Consider the following 27555-nt stretch of genomic DNA (forward strand, 5'->3'; position numbering starts at 1 on the left):
TTCAGACATGTGTCTGCACAAATGTGCAATGAATGAACAGCATGCTCTCCAAGAATAACTGTCTTTGTGATCTGTCAGTATGTTCTGTGGCATGGAAATGTCCTTTCAGTTACAGGGAGCCTTCAGAGACACTAGGCACTTTCAGCCTCATTATGATTTTGACAGTCCCAACGCAGGACCCCCAAACTCATGCGGAGGACGTTCCCCTTGCCCTATTACAATGTTCCTGAACATTGCAATAGAGCGTTCCCGCCGGTCAGACGGACAGGAACAGCGCTATGATATAGCACTCAACTCCCTTAAAGGAGCAGAGTACTATCTTGCAGCACTGCTTGAAAAGCAGACAGTGCGCATTTCAAAGGTGCTGGGCAGGGGGGGGGGGGCTGCACTGGCCTAACTGCCAGCACACCCTCACTGCCAGCCTTTCCATGTCAGTGAAACCGCCATGGAAAGGCTGGCGGTGAGGAGAGTTGTAATCAGTCAGGTGGCACTGAGTTCAGCGCCGCCCTGGCTGAGTACAACTTTGACCGCTGCCATGCTGTCAGGAACCATGTTCCCGGGGAGGGGGGCACAGCGGTCCCCTGGTGGGTCCACCCGCCAGAGTTGTAATTGGGTGGTCAGCCCACCCGGAGTGCGGCAGTCTGACCACCAACAATCTGAGGGTACAAATTACTGTGTTCATAAAATGAGCTTCTGCGGATGCTTAAGCACCCAGATGGAACGTATGACTTTTTGTATGTTTTCATGCTTTTTATGAGTGATCCCAGGGGAGGGGCTTAGGATGATAGTAACATATACATGCACTCAAACACTCTTTCTCTCTCTCTCTCTCTCTCTCTCTCTTGTTTCTGAGCTACTGCTACTCATTTTGGGTCTTGGGAGGAAGAAAGGATGGATGGGAACACCTAGGGAGGAGCAGGTGTTAGCACATGTAATAGGGAACAAAAGTGAGTTCCCAGGGGAAAGGTGAAATGATCCATTGAGACGTTGTAAGCACTCTTTGGGAGGAGGAAAGTGGCGGACAGGAGAGCTTTCAACAGCCTGTGGTGGTGGAAAGCAGTATTGGCTGGTGGGAGGGGCAAGCAGGAGGGTGTGGGTGAAGCAGGAGTGGCACACTCTCTGAGTGAGGTAGGAGACTGAAGGAATTTCTCTGGTGGGAGATGATAGAGCTGGGGTGGTGGCAGGGCTTTACATTTTGTGGGCTTCCAGAGGATGATGCTCATTGTTCATGCGTGCTCATAGTGGCATTATTTGTCACCAGTGGTATATTGTTCTCCCTGAGAAAAATACTTACTTGGTCTAATGGCTGTAATTCGAGACATATTATGGACACTCACTGTGCAATGGTGCTTATTTCTAGTATCATGCTGGTCCTGACAGAATGTTGGTCAAGCAGACCTGACTATTAAAGAGAAAGAGCTGAATCTGGGTATTGTCTTTATCAGTGCAAGAGCTACAGCATTCACCATCCCCACACTGGTTAACCAAATGTCTCCACTCTAACATATACATTTGAAAGCGACAGCTCATCCTGCTCCCACATGCATCACATATGTCAGATCCCGTCACAAACTAAAGTGATGGCCATGTTTTAGGCCATTAGTGTTACTATTTCACTGTGGTGGCTATCAGGAACAGGGATTTGTCACCTGCCATAAAATAAAGGAACAGCTGTCTCTGATGCCCATAAATATACTTGTTTTGGATTTGAAAAAATGATGGCCAGGATTTCCATGGTAGAGAAAAGTATAGCAAGAATACAATCAAGGGATGCCACTTGCTGATTTGAAGCTATTCTGATATCTCCTTGTGAGAAAAGGCCTCTTTTCTACAACCCTCACTTTTGCCTGATGAAGCCTAGAAAGTGATAGTGCCGTGGGCCCTTGTTAACCAGGTTCCCTGGGACAGAACTCTTTCCCTAAAACTGTTGTGATGCATTGTCACAATTGGATAAACCTTTAGCTACCACTGTAAGTCCATAGTAAATGGTAAAGGCAGCTACATATTGTCTTACTTTTGATTTAACATCTGGGTCCTGGCAGATTGGCCTGACCCCAGGAGTAAAAGAGAGGTCAGGATTTTCTACTCCTAGTGGGCATTATCAGTTCACTGTTATGCCTTTGGATTAGAAAATGCACCTGCCACCTTCCGGAGGTTGATGAACCAACTCCTTTTAGTGAAACATATCTGGATGACATAGCTTCTATAGTTCCACCTGGCAGGATCACCTGATCCACCTCGGGAAGGCCCTTCAGGCTCTGCAGAAAGCAGGCCTCACTATCAAGGCCAGTAAGTGTCAGATAGGGCAGGGAAACATTGTTTACTTGGGTCACCTGGTTGGTGGAGGCAAAGTGCAACCCCTCCACCCAAGATTCAGACTATTCTGGCTTGGGAAGTTCCGACAACCCAGACACAAGTCAGGGCATTCCTTGGCTTGACTGGGTACTATAGGAAATTTGTGAAGGATTATGGCACTATAGTTGCCCCCTCACAGAACTAACCTCAAAAATTCCCAAAAAGGTTAACTGGAAAGTGAGTTGTCAAAAGGCCTTTGTTACTCTGAAGAAAGCTATGTGCTCTGCTCCAGTCCCACAAGCACCAGACTACTCCAGACAGTTCATAGCCCAAACAGGTGCTTCTGAAATGGGGATAGAGGCGGTCCTTTCCCAGAAAAAATATGATGGACATGACAAGCCAGTTGCTTTTATAAGCAAGAAACTACTCACTAGGGAACAAAATTGGAGTACCATAGAGATGGAAGCCTTTGCTGTGGTTTGGGCCCTGAAGAAGCTGAGGCCATACCTATGTGGCTCTCACTTCATAGTACACACTGACCACAGGCCTCTCAGATGGCTACAACAGATGAAGGGTGAAACCCCCAAACTGCTTAGGTGGTCCATTTCCCTACAAGGAATGGACGTTCGAGTGGAACACAGACCTGGGACTGCCCATGCCAATGCAGATGGCCTTTCCAGGTTCTTTCACTTAGTTGATGAAGACTCACTAGGGAAAGGGTAGCCTCATCCTCTTTCCTTTGGGGGATGGGGTAGTGTGAGAAAAGGCCTCTTTTGGATTTGGTTAGCCCCTACTTTTTGCCTGATGTATGATGTAGCCTAGACATTCATAGTTCCCAGGGCCCCTGCTAACCAGGTTCCCTGGGCCAGAGCTCTTTCCCTAAAACTGTTGTGATGCATTGGAGTAATTAGATACACCTTTAGCTACCACTATAAGTCCCTAGTAAAAGGTACTTAGGTACCCAGGGAATGGGGTACTATGGGTGGCCCCTGAGGGCAGCAGCACTGATTGTGTCTCCCTTTAGGACCATGCATCCAAATGCTCCCAGCACTGCCATTGCAGGCTGTGTGTACTGGTGCAAGCCTAAAACACAAACTTGACATGGCACACTACCTGTGTATCCTGTCAACCATACACTGCATACACTACAGATAAGACAACTCTCTGGCAGACGTTCCAGCCCTTAGGAAGGGTACACCATATTATATGTGAGGACATAGCTGGGTGAGCAATATGCCCCCACTGTATCCTTGCCAAACCTGTGACATAATGAGTGAAGAGAGCAGCCATTTTAATACATGTGCTGGACACTGGTCAACACGAGTTTTCCAGCTACATCATGGCCACTCTGAACCCTGGGTTGTTTGGTTATCAGACAACTCAGAATGATAAATCTAAACCAGTACTATTATTGGATGTATCCCTAAATGTACCCAGGGGTCACCTTAGAGTTGCCCCCTGCAAAATCTAACTACCCTGGCATGGTTGCTGACTGGTTCTGTCCAGCCTGCCACCTCCAGACACCCAATCTACAAACCTTGGGAGAGAGAGTTGTCTCTCTGGTATGTAGAACAATGCCCTTCCTGGGAGGAGGTGCAAACACCCCCTCCCTTAGGAATGTGCACTGCCCTGGTGGCAAGCTTCAAAGGGCTTACCGCCTTTGAAACTCGACCCCCAGGCCTGCTGCTAGCAGCAGATGGTCAACCTCTTCCTAAACCCCCACTTTTGGCTGAAGCAAAGGCGGGAAACTACACAAAGGATAGGAGGAGTGGCCCCATCTGGCATGCACCAACCCTAAGGTGTTGCCTGCAAGGTGGATACTCCATTTCATTATCCTCAATCTTAGAAGGAAGGAAAATAGCCAATCAGGGATAGGGAAGTTACCCTTCCCACAGGAAGTGGTCACTGTAGTGGCAGTAGCCACCCAAAGGTAGGTGTCCAATTGGACTCTACCAGGTTCCCCCTGAAACACCCACTAAATTCAGTATTTAGTGGGCATCCCTAGCCCTAGAAATCAGATTTGAAGGACACAAATAAGACTAGCACCAAGAAAATCCAAGGCACGAGAACTGTGGACCTGCTGCACAAAGTAAAGGCGCCAAACCTTGACTGCTGCATCCAAGATCCGACAATAGCTGTTGAGGAGCTGCTGGGCAACTGGACTGACCTCAAGAACCCCAGCTCTGCCAATCGCCCAAGAACATCCTCCAGAGTGTAGGCACCACTCTGCAACAAGAAGAAACCTGCAAACCAGTAAGGGTCACTTCATGATCAGCTGTTAACTCCCAAACCAGAAGTTGAAGCTAGACCCGTTGACACACTGATAACCACAAGGAAAAACCCTGAAAGTGTGCCAAGTTTGGTGGCACTGCGCCCTGCAATGGTCAAACCGTACCAATACCCTCGGTATTGGTCGGCTGACATCGGACACCAGGAAACCAGCCAGCCCAGGGCTGAAAAAGGACCAGAAGGAAGCCTCATGTCGAGGGACTTCAGGAATATCTTGGACTTCCTGCTAGAGTGCCTCCATTGCCTTGCAAACGACCCTTGAACTGAGTTACCTCCAGCTCCAAAGGGCATCTTTGTGCACAGCTCCTGGCTCACCGACTTGCTCTGCACCCAGCCGCCCTGCGAGCTGCAACAAAGCATCTGCAGTGCTCTAAGGGTCCCTCACCCCTTGTGACCTCGACACTCCAAGTCGACTCCAAAGAACCACCTCTAACCTTACCTGCACAGACCTTTTCCAAGTGGCCCTGCAGCAGCTCCAGAGACTTTTCACCGCTGCTCCCGCAGGAAATGGGAAATGCCCTAACTTCCCCAGCTGGCACAGTGTGCCCACCAACAACCTCGACCAACCTGCGAAAGAAAAACTTGGTAAAGCAACTGCGTTATTTTATATGTATTATTAAAATTGACTTTCCATTGATTTGTATGGTGTGTAATTACGTGAAATACTATTTTTCTTAAACTTCAAAAATCCATATCTCAAAAAGTACTTAACCAATTTTGATTATCTGGGTCTTAAAAAGCGCACAAAAATCAGATTCTTTAAACAATTGTTCTTGAGTTATTTCTTTGAGTTTGTGAGTGGCAAGATTGAATCTGTGAGTACAACAAATGCTTTGCACTTCTCCAAGATTGGCCTAACTGCTCGACCAAGGTACCTCAAAAATTGGAGCACTAGGTGATCTAGTTTTACCCCTGTAAATCAAAGTGTGGTTGCCTGGTCCCCATGCACAGTGTGCCTACCTTTGCACACTATTTAGAGGGCCAGCCTCATACACTCTACACTTCTTTGACAGTTATAAATTTCACTTGTTTAAGGATTTTTTATTGACTTTTATCCACTTCATATCAGGGATAAAAACTGCATTATATCACTTCTTCCATCGTTACAGAATTAAAACGTGGTGCGCAATGAAATCCCTTGATTGTGAAAAAATACACCAAATCGCATGTGATGTAATTTCCGATACCACTATGATTTTGGTTAAACAACACCCCCAGTGCCCAATCACCATCATTTCTGCTAAATTTGGGTGCAATGTATGTCCCTTTAAATGTATCACTGTGTGGAATTTGATAATGCGTGTGCAATTTGGCATACTTATGCAGAGATGGTGAATAACTTGGAAATAACGTATGGTACTCCCCATTCCCACAAGCTCAAATAGTGCATTTGTCCTATTTGCTTCTGAGATTATCTAACATTTCCTAACCCACACATCACAAAACAAATATTTGAGTTTTGCCCAAAAACCACAGACCTGTCAACCCCCAAACATTTTTCACCCTTTGGAGCGGCGGGGGCAGGGCCTTGGCGAGGCTAAACTTTATGCCAAACACTGCTTGTGAGGCAGGGCTTCCTTCTTCACTCCCCCACTCCTGCAAAACACAAAAAAACAGTTTCTCAGTCTGCCGCCGATGTTTTAGGGGTGTTTTAACGTCCATAGTGGTCGTCAGCTGTGTAGAAGCTGGAAATATGATCTGGAAACCCACTCTATTCAGGAGTTTCCAGCACACCTTTAGATCCACCTTGGGACATTCTCTTCTCACTGGGTTACCATATGAAGGGAGCCGATATTGTTTGCCGATCGGCATCGTGCTTCATTGCAGGACTGAATCACCATCCCATTTTGGGCACAAACTGGATTAATACCCAAAACAAGATTTGCACACTATTGTAATCTGAGTCTAATGTTATTGCAGCATCAGTATCTACAGTACCAAGACAGCGTTAGTGAAGACTTTCAAAAGAGTCCCAGAAGCGCTATGTGCCGGGAGACCTGGAACCCCCAGAAACGCAGCAGCTAAACAACAAAGAGAGACTATGGTTGTTCTGTGATAGCCGTGCCATAGACCTGACTTCAAACCTTAGTGACAAGTGATCGAGAAATGCAGCCTAGAATAGAAGCTGTCCCAAAGCCTGTGTGTGATCAGTATCAGCTGCGGCACCACGTGCACGCAGCCGCACGTCCCTGGCAACGGGCCCAATGATCTGTTTGATTTCTTTTCCAGATACATCGCCTGCTCGGCAGCACGTGACTGTGGTCGGACTAGGCTCCCTCGCTGTCGTCTGTTTCTTTCTATTTATTTCCTTCTCCGCTGCATGGTAAGTAAAATTTGTATTACTGGTCACGTGCCACAGCACGGGGCACGTTTGTTTTTTGATTGCTGTGATTTCAGAGCATTTTAAACGGATTTCCTGCTGTTGTCTGCGTCGTGTGCTATTTGTATAGACTGCACAGCACTGAGGGCATAAAGTGCACTCCATAAATAACGCACTAGTTAACCCTCACGTGTCTTCCGGCCTTCCTGACTTTCGCCACTTCCACTGGGCCAATCAATTGGACAGAGGTTAATTGAAATATAAAAGTTCGGGTACTCATATTTACAATACCTATTTACTCCCGAGAAGTGCCTTTACTCACCCATTGTATCACAGCAGTCCTGGGAAGTGCAGGTACTCTCCCATTCAAATTAAAGAAGTACTGGCCCATTTAAAGCACCGATCACCAGTTCTTCAGAACTAGAATTAATCATGAACATAGACTGCAAGTTTATATCGACCCAGGGGTTCATAATAATTTGATTGCCAATGCTCATCCACGTAAACACATAAACAACGAGGCTCTAACCGAGGCTTTCCTGGATATCTAGTCACCCCAGCCAGAGGCCTAGTCAGTTTTTTGCTTTAATGTTATCTAGCTATAACATTTCAGAGAAGTCAGCTTTGATGTTGGCTTTAATTGTTATTTATCACCACTAGTTTCAGTGGTGCATCGGTTTTTGAGACACCAAATCAGATCCCAAAACCTCAACTTGCTTTGACAAAACTAGCAACACTTTCTATGGTTACACACATTGCACACCATCCCGCAGATAGGCTGCAGCAGTACTGGAACAGTTAACCCCTTCGCTGCCAGGCCTTTTCCCCCTCCTGTGCCGAGGCTTTTTTTGGCTATTTGGAGCAGTTCGCGCTTAGGCCCTCATAACTTTTTGTTCACATAAGCTACCCACGCCAAATTTGCGTCCTTTTTTCCCAACATCCTAGGGATTCTAGAGGTACCCAGACTTTGTGGGTTCCCCAGAAGGAGGCCAAGAAATTAGCCAAAAAACAGTGAAAATTTCGTTTTTTTCAAAAAAATGGGAAAAATGGGCTGCAGAAGAAGGCTTGTGGTTTTTTCCCTGAGAAGGGCATCAACAAAGGGTTTGTGGTGCTAAAATCACCAGCTTCCCAGCTTTCAGGAACAGGCAGACTTGAATCAGAAAACCCAATTTTTCAACACAATTTTGGCATTTTACTGGGACATACCCCGTTTTTACGATTTTTTGTGCTTTCAGCCTCCTCCCAGTCAGTGACAGAAATGGGCATAAAACCAACGCTGGATCCCAGAAACCGCAACATTTCTGAAAAGTAGACATAATTCTGAATTCAGCAAGGGGTAATTTGTGTAGATGCTACAAGGGTTTCCTACAGAAAATAACAACTGAAAAAGAAAAATATTGAAATTGAGGTGAAAAAAACATCAATTTTTCTCTACGTTTTACTCTGTAACTTTTTCCTGCAATGTCAGATTTTCGAAAGCAATATACCGCTACGTCTGCTGGACTCTTCTGGTTGCGGGGATATACAGGGCTTGTAGGTTCATCAAGAACTCTAGGTACCCAGAGCCAATAAATGACCTGCACCCTGCAGTGGGTTTTCATTCTATGCCGGGTATACAGCAATTCATTTGCTGAAATATATAGAGTAAAAAATAGCTATCAAGAAAACCTTTGTATTTCCAAAATGGGCACAAGATAAGGTGTTGAGAAGCAGTGGTTATTTGCACATCTCTGAATTCCGGGGTGCCCATACTAGCATGTGAATTACAGGGCATTTCTCAAATAGACGTCTTTTTTACACACTGTCTTACATTTGGAAGGGAAATATGTAGAGAGAAACAAGGGGCAATAACACTTGTTTTGCTATTCTATGTTCCCCCAAGTCTCCCAATAAAAATGATACCTCACTTGTGTGGGTAGGCCTAGCGCCCGCGACAGGATATGCCCCAAAACACAACGTGGACACATCACAGAAAACAGAGCTGTTTTTAGCAAAGTGCCTACCTGTAGATTTTGGCCTGTAGCTCAGCCGCCACCTAGGGAAACCTACCAAACCTGTGCATTTCTGAAAACTAGAGACCTAGGGGAATCCAAGATGGGGTGACTTGTGTGGCTCGGACCAGGTTCTGTTACCCAGAATCCTTCGCAAACCTCAAAATTTGGCTAAAAAAACACATGTTTCTCACATTTCTGTGGCAGAAAGTTCTGGAATCTGAGAGGAGCCACAAATTTCCTTCCACCCACGTCTCCCGATAAAAATGATACCTCACTTGTGTGGGTAGGCCTAGCGCCCGCGACAGGAAACGCCCCAAAGCGCAACGTGGACACAGCCACATTTTTGAAGGAAAACAGAGGTGTTTTTTGCAAAGTGCCTACCTGTAGATTTTGTCCTGTAGCTCAGCCGCCACTTAGGGAAACCTACCAAACCTGTGCATTTCTGAAAACTAGAGACCTAGAGAAATCCAAGGTGGGGTGACTTGTGTGGCTCGGACCAGGTTCTGTTACCCAGAATCCTTTGCAAACCTCATAATTTGGCTAAAAAAACACATGTTCCTCACATTTCTGTGGCAGAATGTTCTGAAATCTGAGAGGAGCCACAAATTTCCTTCCACCCAACGTTCCCCCACGTCTCCCGATAAAAATGATACCTCACTTGTGTGGGTAGGCCTAGCGCCCGCCACAGGAAACGCCCCAAAGCGCAACGTGGACACAGCCAAATTTTTGAAGGAAAACAGAGGTGTTTTTTGCAAAGTGCGTACCTGTAGATTTTGGCCTGTAGCTCAGCCGCCACCTAGGGAAACCTACCAAACCTGTGCATTTCTGTAAACTAGAGACCTAGGGGAATCCAAGATGGGGTGACTTGTGTGGCTCGGACCAGGTTCTGTTACCCAGAATCCTTTGCAAACCTCAATATTTGGCTAAAAAAACACATGTTCCTCACATTTCTGTGGCAGAAAGTTCTGGAATCTGAGAGGAGCCACACATTTCCTTCCACCCAGCATTCCCCCATGTCTCCCGATAAAAATGATACCTCACTTGTGTGGGTAGGCCTAGCGCCCACGACAGGAAACGCCCCAAAGCGCAACGTGGACACAGCCAAATTTTTGAAGGAAAACAGAGGTGTTTTTTGCAAAGTGCCTACCTGTAGATTTTGGCCTGTAGCTCAGCCGCCACCTAGGGAAACCTACCAAACCTGTGCATTTCTGAAAACTAGAGACCTAGGGGAATCCAAGATGGGGTGACTTGTGTGGCTCGGACCAGGTTCTGTTACCCAAAATCCTTTGCAGACCTCAAAATTTGGCTAAAAAAACACATGTTCCTCACATTTCTGTGGCAGAAAGTTCTGGAATCTGAGAGGAGCCACAAATTTCCTTCCACCCAGCGTTCCCCCACGTCTCCCGATAAAAATGATACCTCACTTGTGTGGGTAGGCCTAGCGCCCGCGACACGAAACGCCCCAAAGCGCAACGTGTACACAGCCAAATTTTTGAAGGAAAACAGAGGTGTTTTTTGCAAAGTGCCCACCTGTAGATTTTGGCCTGTAGCTCAGCCGCCACCTAGGGAAACCTACCAAACCTGTGCATTCCTGAAAACTAGAGACCTAGGGGAATCCAAGATGGGGTGACTTGTGTGGCTCAGACCAGGTTCTGTTACCCAGAATCCTTTGCAAACCTAATAATTTGGCTAAAAAAACACATGTTCCTCACATTTCTGTGGCAGAAAGTTCTGGAATCTGAGAGGAGCCACAAATTTCCTTCCACCCAGCGTTCCCCCACGTCTCCCGATAAAAATGATACCTCACTTGTGTGGGTAGGCCTAGCGCCCGCGACAGGAAACGCCCCAAAGCGCAACGTGGACACAGCCAAATTTTTGAAGGAAAACAGAGGTGTTTTTTGCAAAGTGCCTACCTGTAGATTTTGGCCTGTAGCTCAGCCGCCACCTAGGGAAACCTACCAAACCTGTGCATTTCTGAAAACTAGAGACCTAGGGCAATCCAAGATGGGGTGACTTGTGTGGCTCGGACCAGGTTCTGTTACCCAGAATCCTTCGCAAACCTCAAAATTTGGCTAAAAAAACACATGTTCCTCACATTTCTGTGGCAGAAAGTTCTGGAATATGAGAGGAGCCACAAATTTCCTTCCACCCAGCGTTCCCCCACGTCTCCCGATAAAAATGATACCTCACTTGTGTGGGTAGGCCTAGCGCCCGCGACAGGAAACGCCCCAAAGCGCAACGTGGACACAGCCAAATTTTTGAAGGAAAACAGAGGTGTTTTTTGCAAAGTGCCTACCTGTAGATTTTGGCCTGTAGCTCAGCCGCCACCTAGGGAAACCTACCAAACCTGTGCATTTCTGAAAACTAGAGACCTAGGGGAATCCAAGATGGGGTGACTTGTGTGGCTCGGACCAGGTTCTGTTACCCAGAATCCTTCGCAAACCTCAAAATTTGGCTAAAAAAACACATGTTCCTCACATTTCTGTGGCAGAAAGTTCTGGAATCTGAGAGGAGCCACAAATTTCCTTCCACCCAGCGTTCCCCCATGTCTCCCGATAAAAATGATACATCACTTGTGTGGGTAGGCCTAGCGCCCGCGACAGGAAACGCCCCAAAGCGCAAGGTGGACACATCCAAATTTTTGAAGGAAAACAGAGGTGTTTTTTGCAAAGTGCCTACCTGTAGATTTTGTCCTGTAGCTCAGCCGCCACCTAGGGAAACCTACCAAACCTGTGCATTTCTGAAAACTAGAGACCTAGGGGAATCCAAGATGGGGTGACTTGTGTGGCTCGGACCAGGTTCTGTTACCCAGAATCCTTTGCAAACCTCAAAATTTGGCTAAAAAAACACATGTTCCTCACATTTCTGTGGCAGAAAGTTCTGGAATCTGAGAGGAGCCACAAATTTCCTTCCACCCAGCGTTCCCCCACGTCTCCCGATAAAAATGATACCTCACTTGTGTGGGTAGGCCTAGCGCCCGCGACAGGAAACGCCCCAAAGCGCAAGGTGGACACATCCACATTTTTGAAGGAAAACAGAGGTGTTTTTTGCAAAGTGCCTACCTGTAGATTTTGTCCTGTAGCTCAGCCACCACCTAGGGAAACCTACCAAACCTGTGCATTTCTGAAAACTAGAGACCTAGGGGAATCCAAGATGGGGTGACTTGTGTGGCTCGGACCAGGTTCTGTTACCCAGAATCCTTTGCAAACCTCAAAATTTGGCTAAAAAAACACATGTTCCTCACATTTCTGTGGCAGAAAGTTCTGGAATCTGAGAGGAGCCACAAATATCCTTCCACCCAGCGTTCCCCCAAGTCTCCAGATAAAAATGATACCTCACTTGTGTGGGTAGGCCCAGCACTCGCGACAGGAAATGGCCCAAAACACAACGTGGACACATCACATTTTTTCATAGAAAACAGTGCCTACCTGTGGATTTTGGCCTCTAGCTCAGCCGGCACCTGGGGAAACCTAGCAAACCAGCGCATTTTTGAAAACTAGAGACCTAGGGGAATCCAAGATGGGGTGATTTGCGGGGCTCTGACCAGGTTCTGTTACCCAGAATCCTTTGCAAACATCAAAATTTGGCCAAAAAACACTTTTTCCTCTCATTTCGGTGACAGAAAGTTCTGGAATCTGAGAGGAGCCACACATTTCCTTCCACCCAGCGTTCCCTTAAGTCTCTCGATAAAAATGGTACCTCACTTGTGTGGGTAGGCCTAGCACCCACGAAAGGAAATGGCCCAAAACACAACGTGGACACAACATATTTTTTCACAGAAAACAGAGGTGTTTTTTGCAAAGTGCCTACCTGTGGATTTTGGCCTATAGCTCAGCCGGCCCCGGGGGGGGGGGGGAAAATGCCCTAAAATAAATTTGACCCCCCAAACCCCCCCTGCCCAGGAGCGACCCTTGCCTACGGGGTCGCTCCCCCTGCGTGACATTGGCGCCAAAAAACAAATCCCCGGTGCCTAGTGGTTTCTGCCCCCTTGGGGCAGATTGACCTAAAATCGACCAATCTGCCCCCAAGGGGGGCAGAAATGCTCTAAATACAGTTTGCCCCTCAGGGAAGCGACCCTCGTCTGATGGGTCGCTCCCCATCTCTAAAAAAACAAAAACAAAAAAAAAAAAAATAATAATAATTTGCCCTGCCGCCTAGAGGTTTCTGCCCCCCCTGGGGGCAGGTCGGCGTAATAATAGGCCGATCTGCCCCAAGGGGGGGCAGAAATGGCCTAAAATAAATTTGCCCCCCAAACCCCCCCCCCCACCCCCCCGGGAGCACCCTTGCCTACGGGGTCGCTCCCCCTACGTGACATTGGCGCCAAAAATCAAATCCCCGGTGCCTAGTGGTTTCTGCCCCCTTGGAGGCAGATTGACCTAAAATCGACCAATCTGCCCCCAAGGGGGGCAGAAATGGTCTAAATACAGTTTGTCCCCCAGGGGAGCGACCCTTGCCTGATGGGTCGCTCCCCATCTCTAAAAAAACAAACATACAAAAAGAAAACACACAAAAAAAATTTGCCCTGGCGCCTAGAGGTTTCTGCCCCCCCCCCTGGTGGCAGATCGGCCTAATAATAGGCCGATCTGCCCCCACGGGGGGCAGAAATGGCCTAAAATAAATTTGCATCCCCAACCCCCACCCCCCCACCAGGAGCGACCCTTGCCTACGGGGTCGCTCCCCCTGCGTGACATTGGCGCCAAAAAACAAATCCCCGGTGCCTAGTGGTTTCTGCCCCCTTGGGGGCAGATTGACCTAAAATCGACCAATCTGCCCCCAAGGGGGGCAGAAATGCTCTAAATACAGTTTGCCCCCCAGGGGAGCGACCCTTGTCTGATGGGTCGCTCCCCATCTCTAAAAAAACAAACATACAAAAAAAAAACACACAAAAAAAATTTGCCCTGGCGCCTAGAGGTTTCTGCCCCCCCCTGGTGGCAGATCGGCCTAATAATAGGCCGATCTGCCCCCAGGGGGGGCAGAAATGGCCTAAAATAAATTTGCCCCTCAACCCCCACCCCCCCCCTCGGAGCGACCCTTGCCTACGGGGTCGCTCCCCCTGTGTGACATTGGCGCCAAAAAACAAATCCCCGGTGCCTAGTGGTTTCTGCCCCCTTGGGGGCAGATTGACCTAAAATCGACCAATCTGCCCCCAAGGGGGGCAGAAATGGCCTAAAATAAATTTGACCCCCCAGCCCCCCCCTCCCCCCGGGAGCGACCCTTGCCTACGGGGTCGCTCCCCCTGCGTGACATTGGCCCCCTTGGGGGCAGATTGACCTAAAATCGACCAATCTGCCCCCAAGGGGGGCAGAAATGCTCTAAATACAGTTTGCCCCCCAGGGGAGCGACCCTTGTCTGATGGCTCGCTCCCCATCTCTAAAAAAACAAACAAACAAACAAAAACAAAAAAAATTGCCCTGGCGCCTATAGGTTTCTGCCCCCCCTGGGGGCAGAAATGGCCTAAAATAAATTTGCCCCCCAAACTCCCCCTTCCCCTAATAATAGGCCGATCTGCCCCCAGGGGGGGCAGAAATGGCCTAAAATAAATTTGCCCCCCAACCCCCCACCCTCCCCACGGGAGCGACCCTTGCCTACGGGGTCGCTCCCCCTGCGTGACATTGGCGCCAAAAAACAAATCCCCGGTGCCTAGTGGTTTCTGCCCCCTTGGGGCAGAGTGACCTAAAATCGACCAATCTGCCCCCAAGGGGGGCAGAAATGGTCTAAATACAGTTTGCCCCCCAGGGGAGCGACCCTTGCCTGATGGGTCGCTCCCTATCTCTAAAAAAACAAACATACAAAAAAAAAAACACACAAAAAAAAATTGCCCTGGCGCCTAGAGGTTTCTGCCCCCCCCTGGTGGCAGATCGGGGGGGGCAGAAATGGCCTAAAATAAATTTGCATCCCCAACCCCCACCCCTCCACCAGGAGCGACCCTTGCCTACGGGGTCGCTCCCCCTGCGTGACATTGGTGCCAAAAAACAAATCCCCGGTGCCTAGTGGTTTCTGCCCCCTTGGGGGCAGGTTGACCTAAAATCGACCAATCTGCCCCCAAGGGGGGCAGAAATGCTCTAAATACAGTTTGCCCCCCAGGGGAGCGACCCTTGTCTGATGGCTCGCTCCCCATCTCTAAAAAAACAAACAAACAAACAAAAACAAAAAAAATTGCCCTGGCACTTACAGGTTTCTGCCCCCCCTGGGGGCAGAAATGGCCTAAAATAAATTTGCCCCCCAAACCCCCACCCCCCCCAGGAGCGACCCTTGCCTACGGGGTCGCTCCCCCTGCGTGACATTGGCGCCAAAAAACAAATCCCCGGTGCCTAGTGGTTTCTGCCCCCTTGGGGGCAGGTTGACCTAAAATCGACCAATCTGCCCCCAAGGGGGGCAGAAATGGTCTAAATACAATTTGCCCCCCAGGGGAGCGACCCTTGCCTGATGGGTCGCTCCCCATCTCTAAAAAAACCAAACAAACAAAAAAAAAACACAAAAAAAAAATTTGCCCTGGCGCCTAGAGGTTTCTGCCCCCCCTGGGGGTAGATCGGCCTAATATCAATAGGCCGATCTGCCCCATGGCCTAAAATAATTCCCCCCCCCCCCCCCCCCCCCGGGGAGCGACCCTTGCCTACAAGGTCGCTCCCCTTGCGTGACGGCGCAAAAAAAAGATCCCTGGTGCCTAGTGGTTTCTGCCCCCCTTGGGGCAGATTGACCTAAAATCGGCCGATCTGCCCCCAAAGCGGGCAGAAATGGCCTAAATACATTTTGCCCCTCCAGGGGAGCGACCCTTGTCCAAGGGGTCGCTCCCCATCTGTAAAACAAAAAAACAAAAAAATCCCTGGTGCCTAGTGGTTTCTGCCCCCCTTGGGGGCAGATCAGTCGAATCAAAATAGGCTGATCTACCCCCCAGGGGGGCAGAAATGGCCTAAAATAATCCCCCCCCCAGGGAGCGACCCTTGCCTAAGGGGTCGCTCCCCTTGCGTAAAATTCACGCAAAAAAAAACCTCCCTGGTGTCTAATGGTTTCTGCCCCCCTTGGGGGCAGATTGGCCTCATCAAAATAGGCCAATCTGCCCCCAAGGGGGGCAGAAATGGCCTAAATATAATTTGCCCCCTAGGGGAGCGACCCTTGCCTAAGGGGTCACTCCCCATCTAAAAAAAAAAGAAAACATAACAAAAAGAAAAAAAAAACAGAAATGATCCCTGGTGCCTAGAGGTTTCTGCCCCCCCCCTGGGGGCAGATCGGCCTAATAATAGGCCGATCTGCCCCCAGGAGGGCCAAAAAAGGCCTTCCCAAAAAAATGCCCCCCCTGGGAGCGACACTTGCCCAAGGGGTCGCTCCCTTTTGACAGTTTCATGAAAAAAAAAAAATCCCTGGTGTCTAGTGGGGTTTCAAAAGCCGGATTGCAAGCAATCTGGCTTTTGAAACCCTGTGAGAGACTTCAAAGGGAAGGAAATACATTTCCTTCCCTTTGAAGCCTCTCGGGGCCTCCCCCATGGGATTGAAAGAGAAATGCAAAGCATTTCTCTTTCAATCGCGCTGGAAGCTCTGCTTCCAGCGCGATGGGGGAGACCCTGTGACTAATCAGCGTGCTCGCGCGCTGACGTCACAGGGGGGGTTGGGGGGGTCGGAGGTGGGAGGGGAAGGGCTTCCCCTTCCATCCCTGACTTGGGGGGGTGGGGGGGGAACCCCACAGAGGGAGCGCTAGCGCTCCCACTGGGCTCTGTGCACAGGACGTAATGGTTACGTCCTGGGCACAGCAGCACTGTGCCTCAGGACGTAACCATTACGTCCTGGGCACAGAAGGGGTTAATGTCTCCTAACCCCACGCATTCCAGATATTTAGTGTAATGTTTTCAGGGGCGTATCTCAATGTCTTTGTTTTTTTCTAGGATTGACCAGTGTTAACTGCAGTGGAATGTGTTCGTGAATATGTGACAGTTAATGTCATTATGAAATGCAAATATTAAAGTACAGCGCTCCATCACTATACAGCTGGATTTGCGCTATATAAATCCCACTACGTGTGTACCTTACATTTTTTTTATCTTGTCATCTAATAGTGTATGTTCAGCTTTTAACCTTGCATCAGTTTTATATAATTCCGTTAACAGCTGACAGGATCTCATTTTAAAGAGGCACAAGAATCTATTAGAATCTGTGTCGCAGTTAGAGCAATCATGCCAATGAGATTTTATTGAGGCTTGTTTTTGTTTATCGTCCAGAAGTTGACATCTGTCTTCATTGGCAAACTCTGCATTCACCACTGGCACTTCTCCTTTGTTTTTTTAGGTGTAAGAATTAAACGTACTGTTGCGCAAAATGCAATTTATTTGCAGTGGGGGAGCTGCGCACTTCCCCTGCTGCCCTGTGGACCACCACCCCTGGGGCAAAATGTTATTGATTTGTCGGGGGCACGCAGCCTCTCCCCCTCCCCTGCCATGGGGTCCACCACCCCCCAGGGCAAATATTTAAAAATAGACCCCCAAGCCCTGGGGACCACCACCCCATGGGGCTATATCCTTGTTGAAGGGAGGCCCTCTCATGGGGCAACTGATGGTCCTGGGGACCTCCACCCCCCAGGGCCGGCTCCTGCTATGTCCAGGGGTGCCCAGCCCTGGGATATAGCTGTTTGCTGTGGCTTTCCTGCAGCTGCAGCCAAGCCACAGCCAACACTTCAGATTTTGTCAGTAGGACAGGTAAAGCAGGACCTGCTGTCAAAATCTGAAGGTTTCATCCCTGCATGCGCTGAAATGCTTCAGCAATTAGGGAGCTGCTGTTAAAGCAGCCCCATGCTTGCTGAAGCATTGGCACCACGAGGGAGGCCTTAAGGCTTCCCTCGCTGTGCCAGGTAGCCCGTAAGGGGCCTTTTATAAAAATATAAATAATTTGAGTGAAAAAATAAGTAAATTACAAAAATATATCAGGACCGTGGGGAGCTCTAGAATGCTTCCTCACAGTCCCAGAAAGCCATAAAGGGCTGAAACAAAACAAACAAAAAAAAAACCAGCCCCATAGCTCAATGTGAAGATCGCATGCCTTCACACTGAGCTTTGGGGATTCAAGTCTAGCTGGACTCATTACCTTTTAAAAAAATTAATACATTATTATAGATTTTTGAAAACAATAAATATATATATTTTTAACATTGTACGCAAATATCCCATTCTAAATAAATGAGATATTAAAGGCTAAAAAACTTATTTCACTTCACTTTCTCTCTTTCTGTCTCTCTTTCAGTCAATTTCTCCCACTCACACACCCACTCAGACACTCAAGCACCCACTAACAGACCCACTCAGACACTCATGTGCCCACTCACAGACCCACTCACGCACACACTCACAGACCCTCTGACACCCTTATGCACCCACTCACAGAGCCCCATGCACACTGACACACCCACTAAAACACTGATGTACGCACTCTCACACCCAGACAGACAATCTGACAGCCACCCTAACCCCTATATACACCCTTTCACACCCACAGAAGCCGCGGCCAAATCCCTCCATGCACGGCCAAAGGGCTGTGCACAGCATTGGTTTGGGTGGTTAGGGTGTGGTGGCCGCAGTGTCTGGCTGCAGGCCAGATCTTGCGGGCAACCTCCTCTGTGCATGGGTGAAGGCCATGTATGATGTAAGGTTGGGTGCTTATAGGGGGTTGGCCGAAGGACGTGGGTGGTGGTGGTTGGATTAACATATAGTAATTAAAATTACTATACGTTAAAAAAACATAGAAATTTGCAGAAAAAAACAAAGGTTACAGGGCGTTATAGTTAGGAAATAGTATTAAAAAACCCATAGAAATTCACTCAAAAAAACAAAAGTTACAGGGACATTATAGTTAGGCTCACATTTTAAACGTACCAAACCATAGAAATTCACCAGTTAGAGTTAGAGTTACCTCAGGTAACTATAACTCGTGGCCTAAGATAACTATAAATCACGCGCTCGCCATACACTGCTAACTACCCCACAAATTACGGCACTCATGCCATCTTTCATAACATCATTTATAAAATCTATGTAATATTTGCAGTAGAATTTTTGACAAAAAAACTGTGCATAGCAGGGGCATCATTATGTGAATCCTGGCATTCTTACAATATTATTGTATCTGGTGATAACAAGGCGTTTTCGTAACCATCCATTACCATAATGGGAAAAGTTGTTCCATTGCCCCAGAACACACTGATAACGCTTCCTTTATGCCACTGTGTGTTATAACATGGGAGCATTTACATAGCACGACAATCTATATATATATCAGCCAGTTGAACGGTTGGACGAGGTAACATGCCATTTTTCAGGAAACATAAGTTGGAAATACTTACATCAATTTAAGGAGAAGACTTAGTGAGAAAAATTGAAAAGAAGAAATATTCAAGCAACACAAATAAACAGTATACAGGCTTTTCCCAAAAAAACCAGGAAAATGGGTGTTGCAAATTCTCTTCCAGCTTCGGTTGCTATAAAAAAAAAGCAAGATTTCAAGTAATGCCAGCGGCAGCTGATGACTTCACCCATATTTGGTATGTAGCACAAACTTAACTATTACCAGAACAATCTGATGGAAGTCACTCCAAGTGTAAACATTATTCAAACATAAGGATTCCTGGACATGTAAAACTTAAAACTACATGTCCAGCTTTTTATGTACACTGCACTCTGCCGTTGGGGCTGTCCAGGGCCTACCTTAGGTATGACTTAAATATCTTAAAAAGGAAGGTTTGGGCATGAAAAGTGGGTTAACTTGCCAGGTCGACATGGCAGTTTAAAACTGCACACACAGGCTCTGCAATGGCAGGCCTGAGTCCCCTTTAAAGGGTAACTGAAGTGGGTGGCACAATCAGTGCCATAGGCCCACCAGTAGCATTTAATTTACAATCCTTGGGCACATGTAGTGCACTTTACAAGGAACTTATAAGTAAATTATATATGCCAATTGTGGATAAGCCATTTGTAGCATATTTTAGGGACAGAGCACTTTCACTTTAGCACTGGCCAGCAGTGGTGAAGTGCCAAAAGTCCTAAAACCAGCAAAAACATTGTACCTTTGTAAAAAGCCATTGAGCATCAGTAACCCCTTTGGTTTAGTGAACCACAGTATCTGCAACTGCTAAATGGCTTTCCATATCTGGCCCATGATGTTCTTAAAATTGTGAACTTATTCTATGGGGATATGGATATTACCAACTCTACCATGACCTTCTCGACTCTGGAAAGGAGCTTAGTTGAAGAAAACATGGACTTGATCTGCTTCATGATAGTTGATCTAGCAGTCTTAGTTTTAAAGTGGGTAAACCACTACAGCACGACTGAACATCATAATTATGTATGGAAGTAGCTAGTGAAGTATCCATCATTTTTGACAAATGGATATAGTTGATGAGACACAATGAGATTCCAGAGGAATCTAAGTTGAGGGCATTTATGATTAAAATCTTTATAAAACATAAAATGAGCAATAATGTAAAGAATGAGTTGTACCTATGCCTGTACCCAAAAACATCTAGTGATGGGTTACTTACCACTAAAATGTATATGGTTTGTAATTGTACCTAACAATTCAATAAATTAGAATGGTTGGAGCTCTTCAGGCTTTTTAGTTTAAGTATTGATCAGACAGCAACAATCCGTAAAGGCGTTCAAATGCTATTTTCCTAACAAATTTGTCTTCAAGCTACTTGACACCAATACTTCCTATTTTCTAAATCTGCTGTACTGACCAAGAACAAATCTATATGAAAGGGGATTGTTAACTTTATTTTCAGTAGCCTACCCCTGTATAGGGAAACTGATGGATAGCCCACTTGATGGACTACTGATTGTAAAGATAGACACATGGGGTAATCACCTATCATGTAAGGAATCACTGAGTAAACACTTACCTACCTCCAGGAGAACAGTGTCAAAACAGTGAGATTAAATTGAAAAAATATATACAGATAGCTTTCATATGTTGTCAAGTGATTTTAACGCTCTAAATAAAGCCATACGCTAGGCTGAATCAAAAGTTATGCTGATGGATTCAGCCAACGATATGTCTGAACCGCAATTATTCAGTAAGTCCAGAGATTATAATGGATGACTGTTTCTGGAGTGTGAACACTGTCTGAAGTAGCTATAGCAAATGTATGCCTAGAAGGGGATTTACCCAATAATCCTACAAGATATGACGGCTGTACGAAGTCAATTATTGACTAGATTTTTATTTTCAATCACAAAAACCATTGGACAGCCACATTACAGTTGTCACAGGATAATCTAGAAATTGACCATCTACCACTCATGCAAACATTACAGTTGTCACAGGAAAATCTGTAAAATGGCTATTTACCACTCAAACTAACAATGGGTGTTTCTCTGAGTGATTAAGAACATAATAAGATCAGTGGCCAGTGGTCATGGTGACTTTACAGTAGTTAACAGAGGCTTATAAAGTAGCCACTTTACTGACTGAGATAACTTTCTAAAGAACATCCATTAGAAGCTTAAGTATGACAGCTATCCTGAGGTCCTAAAACTCAGTTGGTGAGGTCTTCTCTAGAGCTTCTATGGGATTACCTAAACAAAACAAGAAAGGAGAAAGGAAGTGCATACAACTGATGAGTCAGAAGAGATAGCTGGATGTCATGGGGCAGCAAAAGAAATTACCGCTTCTCCAAGTAGATATATTTGACTGGAGGTTAGATATATGCCTCTCTTAGTAAAAGTTGCACTTAATAGACACGGACCATATACATGGAAAATGAATAAAAAATGTGGACTAATGTTAAATATGAACAGATAATTTTATAGGAAGCAGTAGACAATTTTGTGTCCTGCAAAGAGTAAAATATTGCATTGATATGACCACACGACAACTGAGCAAAAGAATAGAAAATGCACATTGCAGATTTACTTATGGATAATCAACATGCTACATAGGACAACTAACTACCTTCAACAGCATGATTCTGACTGGACTCAGCATAGAACTTCAAGTGCAACAAAAATATCAATATATACCTTAATAAAAGATGTTAAATATTTGAGGATCCGAGATCAGGGAAGGCTTCTCCATTACCAATTTTAAAAAACGACATGTACTTAAAATGTTATCTCAGAGAGTAGCACATTCGGTGAACAAAGTAAGCATGAGGAGAAAACATGACCGTTGCAGTGTACTACAGTTAAGCATTTTACAAATAGCATGCTTATTTTCACATCTGTCTTTTGATTCCCATAGTGCCCTACCCATGGACCCTCTCCACGGTTTGATCAGGTAGTTGTCCATCAGGTAAGGGGCTGCTGGATTGAACAATTTTCAGCGGTCAAAGGTCATCATTTAGAGTATGGCAGTTTGTCTGCTAGTATGCTGAGTTGGCAAAGGCCTTTGTCACTGCCCTCTGTACTGGAAGATCCCCATCATGGTTGCAGTGATCGTTTTGATGAAATTGCTACCATCAGTGTGAGAAAGTGCTTTTGGCAAAACTGAAATGCCGATCGGCCACCATGTCATCATTGCTTTTCGCCATTATTTTTTTTAGCAGAAACAAACCCCAAAGCAGAAGTTTTGTTCTGCAAAACTAAAATCAGTTGTAGATCCGAATAGAGAAAATACGCATTGGTAGTACTACCCTAAATGAAGCAGACCAACCTGTATATGAAAGGCATCGTCCCTGGGGCTCATGAACCACTGCCTGACTCGTGACTCCATTTCAAGGTCAATCAGGGGTTTCACCTCTTCTAAATGAAAGACATGGCACCACAGGGTAGGAGATTTATGGTTGTTTTCCTGTCTCATCAACCTCTAAATGACCTTCTTAGACTGTAAATTACAGGAGTGTTGGATTTACATAGCTCTGTCATCTGTATTTCATTATAGATGGGGAGTTTTTTTAGGTTGCACGTCGCTTAGCTAATGTAGTCTTAAGCAGGACATGTTACTTACCTCTAAAAAACAGAGCAAGCAACCAGGTTCCAAGGATGGAGCTAAGTGAGTGGTTCAGCTTGGGACTGGAACTTGGATTGTTTCCATGTTAGTTCACTAGGAGTGTTTGTGGGATGTGCTGTATTTGTGGCTCTGAGGACTTGTTCAGTAAAAGTGCTTATTTATGCTTTTGTATATTTTGTCGGGATGGTGTTGAAAATGAGCTGAAGTGATGTCGGGTGAGTTTTTTTTTTCAGAGAAACATACTACCTCAGAAGTGAGGAGAGATATGAGAAGCGATGAGATGGGAATGTCTGAGGAATGGATTGGTGTACTTCTGAGTAGGAGGAATTTTGGAGTGAGTTAAGTGTTTTTAGTATGTTTAGAATATTATATGAATGTCTCTGGATATTGGATCTGGATATAATGTAATGTTTTAGGGTTGTGCTTTATGGTTGTCAGTTTAGAGTGCATATTTCACTGTTAATAGTAAGTGAGAGTGAGGGCTCAAGGTGTTATTTTGTTTGAGTGTGAGAATTGTGCAATGTGATTCTGTCTGAATATGACATGGCAGTATGTTTGCGTGTGATCTGTGAGATGAGATTTTAAATTTTCCTATGTGGATTTAAATAATGGGGTGTGCACATTATAGTGAGATATGTTTGAGGTGCAGTGGTTGGGTCTTTTGGTTTTGTGTTGTTAGGCTTGTTGTGAAGGAAGGTTGTGGTTTATGTGATGTGAGCTGAAAAGCATTATGATATATGTGTTTTATGTATGCATCAGGTTCATTTTGTTAACTGATTCGGCAATATTGCTGTATTTTATTTGCATGTGTGATAAAGTGAAAGGGAGGTTGGGAGTGGGCGTAGAAAGTGAATGGGTGTTGTGTTTAAAAAAAATATCTTTATTGGTATTTTCAGACAACAAAACCATTGTACCATCATGTATGCTTGTCAGTGATTATGAAAGCAATATACAAAATGGAGACAACATGTCCGGTCAAGAAAATTAGGTAGCAACATAGTACAGTGGATGGTACATAGGTATGAGGATCTCACAATGCTTTCTGTATTTCTTATAACTGAATGGAGTAGCACTAGAACAGTGGTTAACATTGAGGAGACCATGCAACTTAATTCAGAAGAAACCCTTTTTTGTGTATCTTTAAAACCCCTCCCTGCACCCCCATGGAGACTCACCACCTCTAAACAGTGACATATATCTCTCTGGCACAAGAGCTGCTCCAAACAGCTTTTTATGAGAGAATGTTACAGTTTTGGTAATGTTGGGGGCAGTACAATGGTATAGCCTAGCGCACAGGTCTTGATAACTTTAGAAAGAGCCTGCAGCAAGGATTCCCCAACGTGTCAAGGGGCCCAGGGACCCCACGAATCGAAGTGTATAGGATGGGTGGGCATCCTCCTTGATATGTTTTGTAAAGTTTGGGAGGATCATATCACAGAAAATCACCAGCGATGGGAGTGGGAGAAAAGAGAAGGGCAGGCTGGAAAGGACAGTGCAAGAAAGGTGAAAGGGACAGAGGGAGGAGGGTTGCAAGAAAGAGAGGGAGAGTAGAGAAGAGTGCAAGAAAGTGAATGACAGATGTCTGCAGGAATGAGCAGAAGATAGGTGATAAAAGTAAGTGAAGAGAAAAGAGTGTATGAAAGAATAGGTGCGGTGGAAATGGGAGTGAACGGTGTAGGGAGAAAAGGACATGCGGAAAGTAGAGATGAGTGTAAGCAAGAGAAATTCAAGGGTGTAGGGTGGTGAGTGCTGAAATAAAGAAAGACAATAAAAGAGTGAGTAAGCAAAGAGAAGGAGAAGGGTGGAGAGTATAGGAATAGTGACACAGAGGGGAGAAAGTTTGATTTCAATAAAAGAGTAAGGAATGGGAGGAGTTTAGAATCTGGGAGAAAAGCACAGGCGACGGGAGCAAGGAAGTGAAGAAAAATGAGAGAGGATAGAATAGGGAATAGAAAGCAAGACAGAAATAGGGCAGTGCAAGGAAGAGGTTGATAAGAGCGTAGAAAGTGAGGGAGAGGCAGAAGAAAGAGAGTGCAACGAGGAGAGGGAGTTGGACGTGAAAAGAGGTGTAAGAGGAAGAAAGATAGAAAAGACCAGGATAGAACCGAGAGTGCAGAATAGGAGCAAGAGGGATGTGCAGTAAAGAAGGAGACGGGTGGAGAAGAGTGCAAAGAAGGTATGAGAGAGTAGTGCATGGGGAAGGACGAGAAAACAATGCAAAATAAAGCATTCTGGAAGTAGAATTGAAGAGGGAAGAGTGAGAGAAAGTGGAGAGAGATGAGTATGAGAGGTGGATCATCATTGTATGTGAATGATGAGTTGATGAGAAGTCAACAATGCTGAAGGAGAAACCTAAGTTATCTGGACATCCATTCCCATTTAGCACACAGGGGCATATTTATACTCTGTTTGCACCGAATTAGCGTCATTTTTTTAACTCTAATTCGGTGCAAAACAAACTCCATATTTATATTTATGGAGTTAAAATCATTTTTTGGATGTGGAATCCTATCTTGCCTTAATGAGATGCAAGGTAGGCTTTCCCGTGCAAAAAATGACTCTATGTCCTTAACGCCATATTTATATTCCCATGCAAAAATGATGCACGGGGGGAGGAGGGGTCCAAAAATTGGGCAAAGCTTGCTTTGCCCCATTTTTTTACGCTTGGGTCAGGGCAGGTGTTATGGGACCTGTGGGCCTATTTCCATGGTGGAGCACCATGGAATAAGCCCACAAGTGCCCTCCTCAGGCCTCAGGGACACCCCCACCAATACCAGTGGGACTGCAGAGGATGGTGGACCCCATCCCAGGTAAATCCAGGTAGGTTTTTAATTGTATTTTTTAAAGTGCCATGGGGGCCCAGAAATGGCCCATACATGGCACACGGTGCAGTGGCCATGCCCAGGGGGCCCTTGTCCCCTGTGCTGGCCATTGGGGTGGTGGGCATGACTCCTGCCTTTTCTAAGGCAGGAGTCATGTGGCATGGTAGGTTTAGCACCATAAAATAAAATTACGCTAATCTGGTTAGAGTCCTTTTTTTTTACTCTAACCAGCCTAGCGTCATTGTTTTGTGCTAAACCCCCATCTCTCATACCGCCACTCCCACCCGGCTAGCGTCAAAAATTTTGCCGCTAGCCCACCCTTTGCGCTGGCTAGCGTCATTCCTTAAATATGACGCACGGCCGGCGTCTAGGAATGGCGCTAGCTGGCGGTATACTTTTTGACGCAAACCGGCGCTACTGCATGTTTGCGACAAAAAGTATAAATCAGGGCCATAGTGTGCAAAACATGAGACCACATCTCCAGTTTAAGATGAGAACTCACAGCAAGAATGAAAAGAGGAGCTAGAACATCATCTGTGAATATGACAGTGTACCGTGTTAGCAAATTAGAAGGCTCTCCTTAATAGCGGATAATGCAGAAACTGTTGAAGTGGAATGTTATGCATGCCTATCAGGCACCCACTGTTAACCATTTTTTTGTAATCTTTAAATTGGATGGGGGATACTTTGCAAAAATCTTTGCCAAGACTCGAAGGTAAACATTTTAAGATCAATATAGGGCATTGGGTGAAAATGTTAAAGCCTATGGGTCTGATTCACAAAGGTAAATATACGTGTGTCTCCTACAAAATAATTTATTATTAACTTTTATCTAGTTAAGGAGATCTCAGCCACTGGGTGGAGATCCCGTTATGGAAAAGCACAGGGCAAGTTAATAAACTTTATTTTAATAAAATATGATAAAGTATAACATAAATGTAAATTAATCTAAAATATTTATCAATAAGCTGGAAATATTAACATTTTACATCATATTAACTCATTTAATAAAATAATTGAAATATAGTAATTTAATCTATAACTATTAAACAATTATTTAAAAAATAACCTTACTAATATTTGCATTTGTTGTCCAAAAGTTAGTAAACTTGGTTAAAATGTCTACATATTTAATTAATTGTAATACTTTTTTAATTCTTTAATTCTTTAGCAACAGTTTAAAAGTTTACTTCAACTTTGGTTAAATTAAGTTAAGTTAAGTTTATTATTACATTAAAAATAATCAACAATTAGGTGTATTTGTATCACTTAAAAAATACACAAGTATAATGTTAAGTGTCAAACTGATTTAATGTATTTAACGTTGGCGCATATGGGTGTTATTTTAATTCCCTACCTCCATTGTTGTTATGGGAGTGTACCGCAGTTTTAGTTGTTGGCCATGTGTAGTGCTTGATCTACTGCAGGAAATTGAGCCAGTTGTGACACCTTTGGGGCTCTAGTAACTTTAGAAGTGCATTTTGTGAATTGCAACTGTTGTACTCTTTTGTGGGTGGCTGTTTTTTATTGGCATGTTCCTTTTAACCCCTCCTCAAATTTCTGTAAACATCTCACATTTAGTAGTAACCATTCCCCATTTTCCAACTAATCACCTGCTCCCTCCCACATTTACTACTACTTCCTATACCTACATGTGTGGAGATCTCTGCCACCATGGCAGAGATTTCTGCACAGAAAAGAGAGGAGTTGGTGGAGGTCTCTACTTATAGGTTTGAGAACTGCATATTGTAGTACATGAGTAGTATTGCTATATTACTACTTTATTTTATGTACTTAAAAATGCAGTTTAGGAATCAGGCCCACATTTTTAAACAAAATATTTTACATTTATACTGTAAAGGTTTTATTACATTTTTGAATAAACCAAAAATTGTGAATATTTGCTATT

The 27555-nt window shown here is 45.3% G+C and overlaps 1 protein-coding gene across 2 annotated transcripts in view; it reads left to right on the top strand.

The window, feature by feature from the left end:
- SUSD1 (sushi domain containing 1) overlaps positions 1-27555 on the top strand; it is a 521732-nt gene that overhangs the window by 382782 nt on the left and 111395 nt on the right. For both annotated transcript variants that reach the window (XM_069238712.1, XM_069238719.1), the window contains exon 23: positions 6814-6907. In XM_069238712.1, the coding sequence (XP_069094813.1) occupies positions 6814-6907 (94 nt within the window). The remainder of the gene's footprint in view (positions 1-6813; positions 6908-27555) is intronic.

Source organism: Pleurodeles waltl, chromosome 1_2, assembly GCF_031143425.1.
Source record: "Pleurodeles waltl isolate 20211129_DDA chromosome 1_2, aPleWal1.hap1.20221129, whole genome shotgun sequence".
Taxonomy (NCBI): Eukaryota; Metazoa; Chordata; class Amphibia; order Caudata; family Salamandridae; genus Pleurodeles; species Pleurodeles waltl.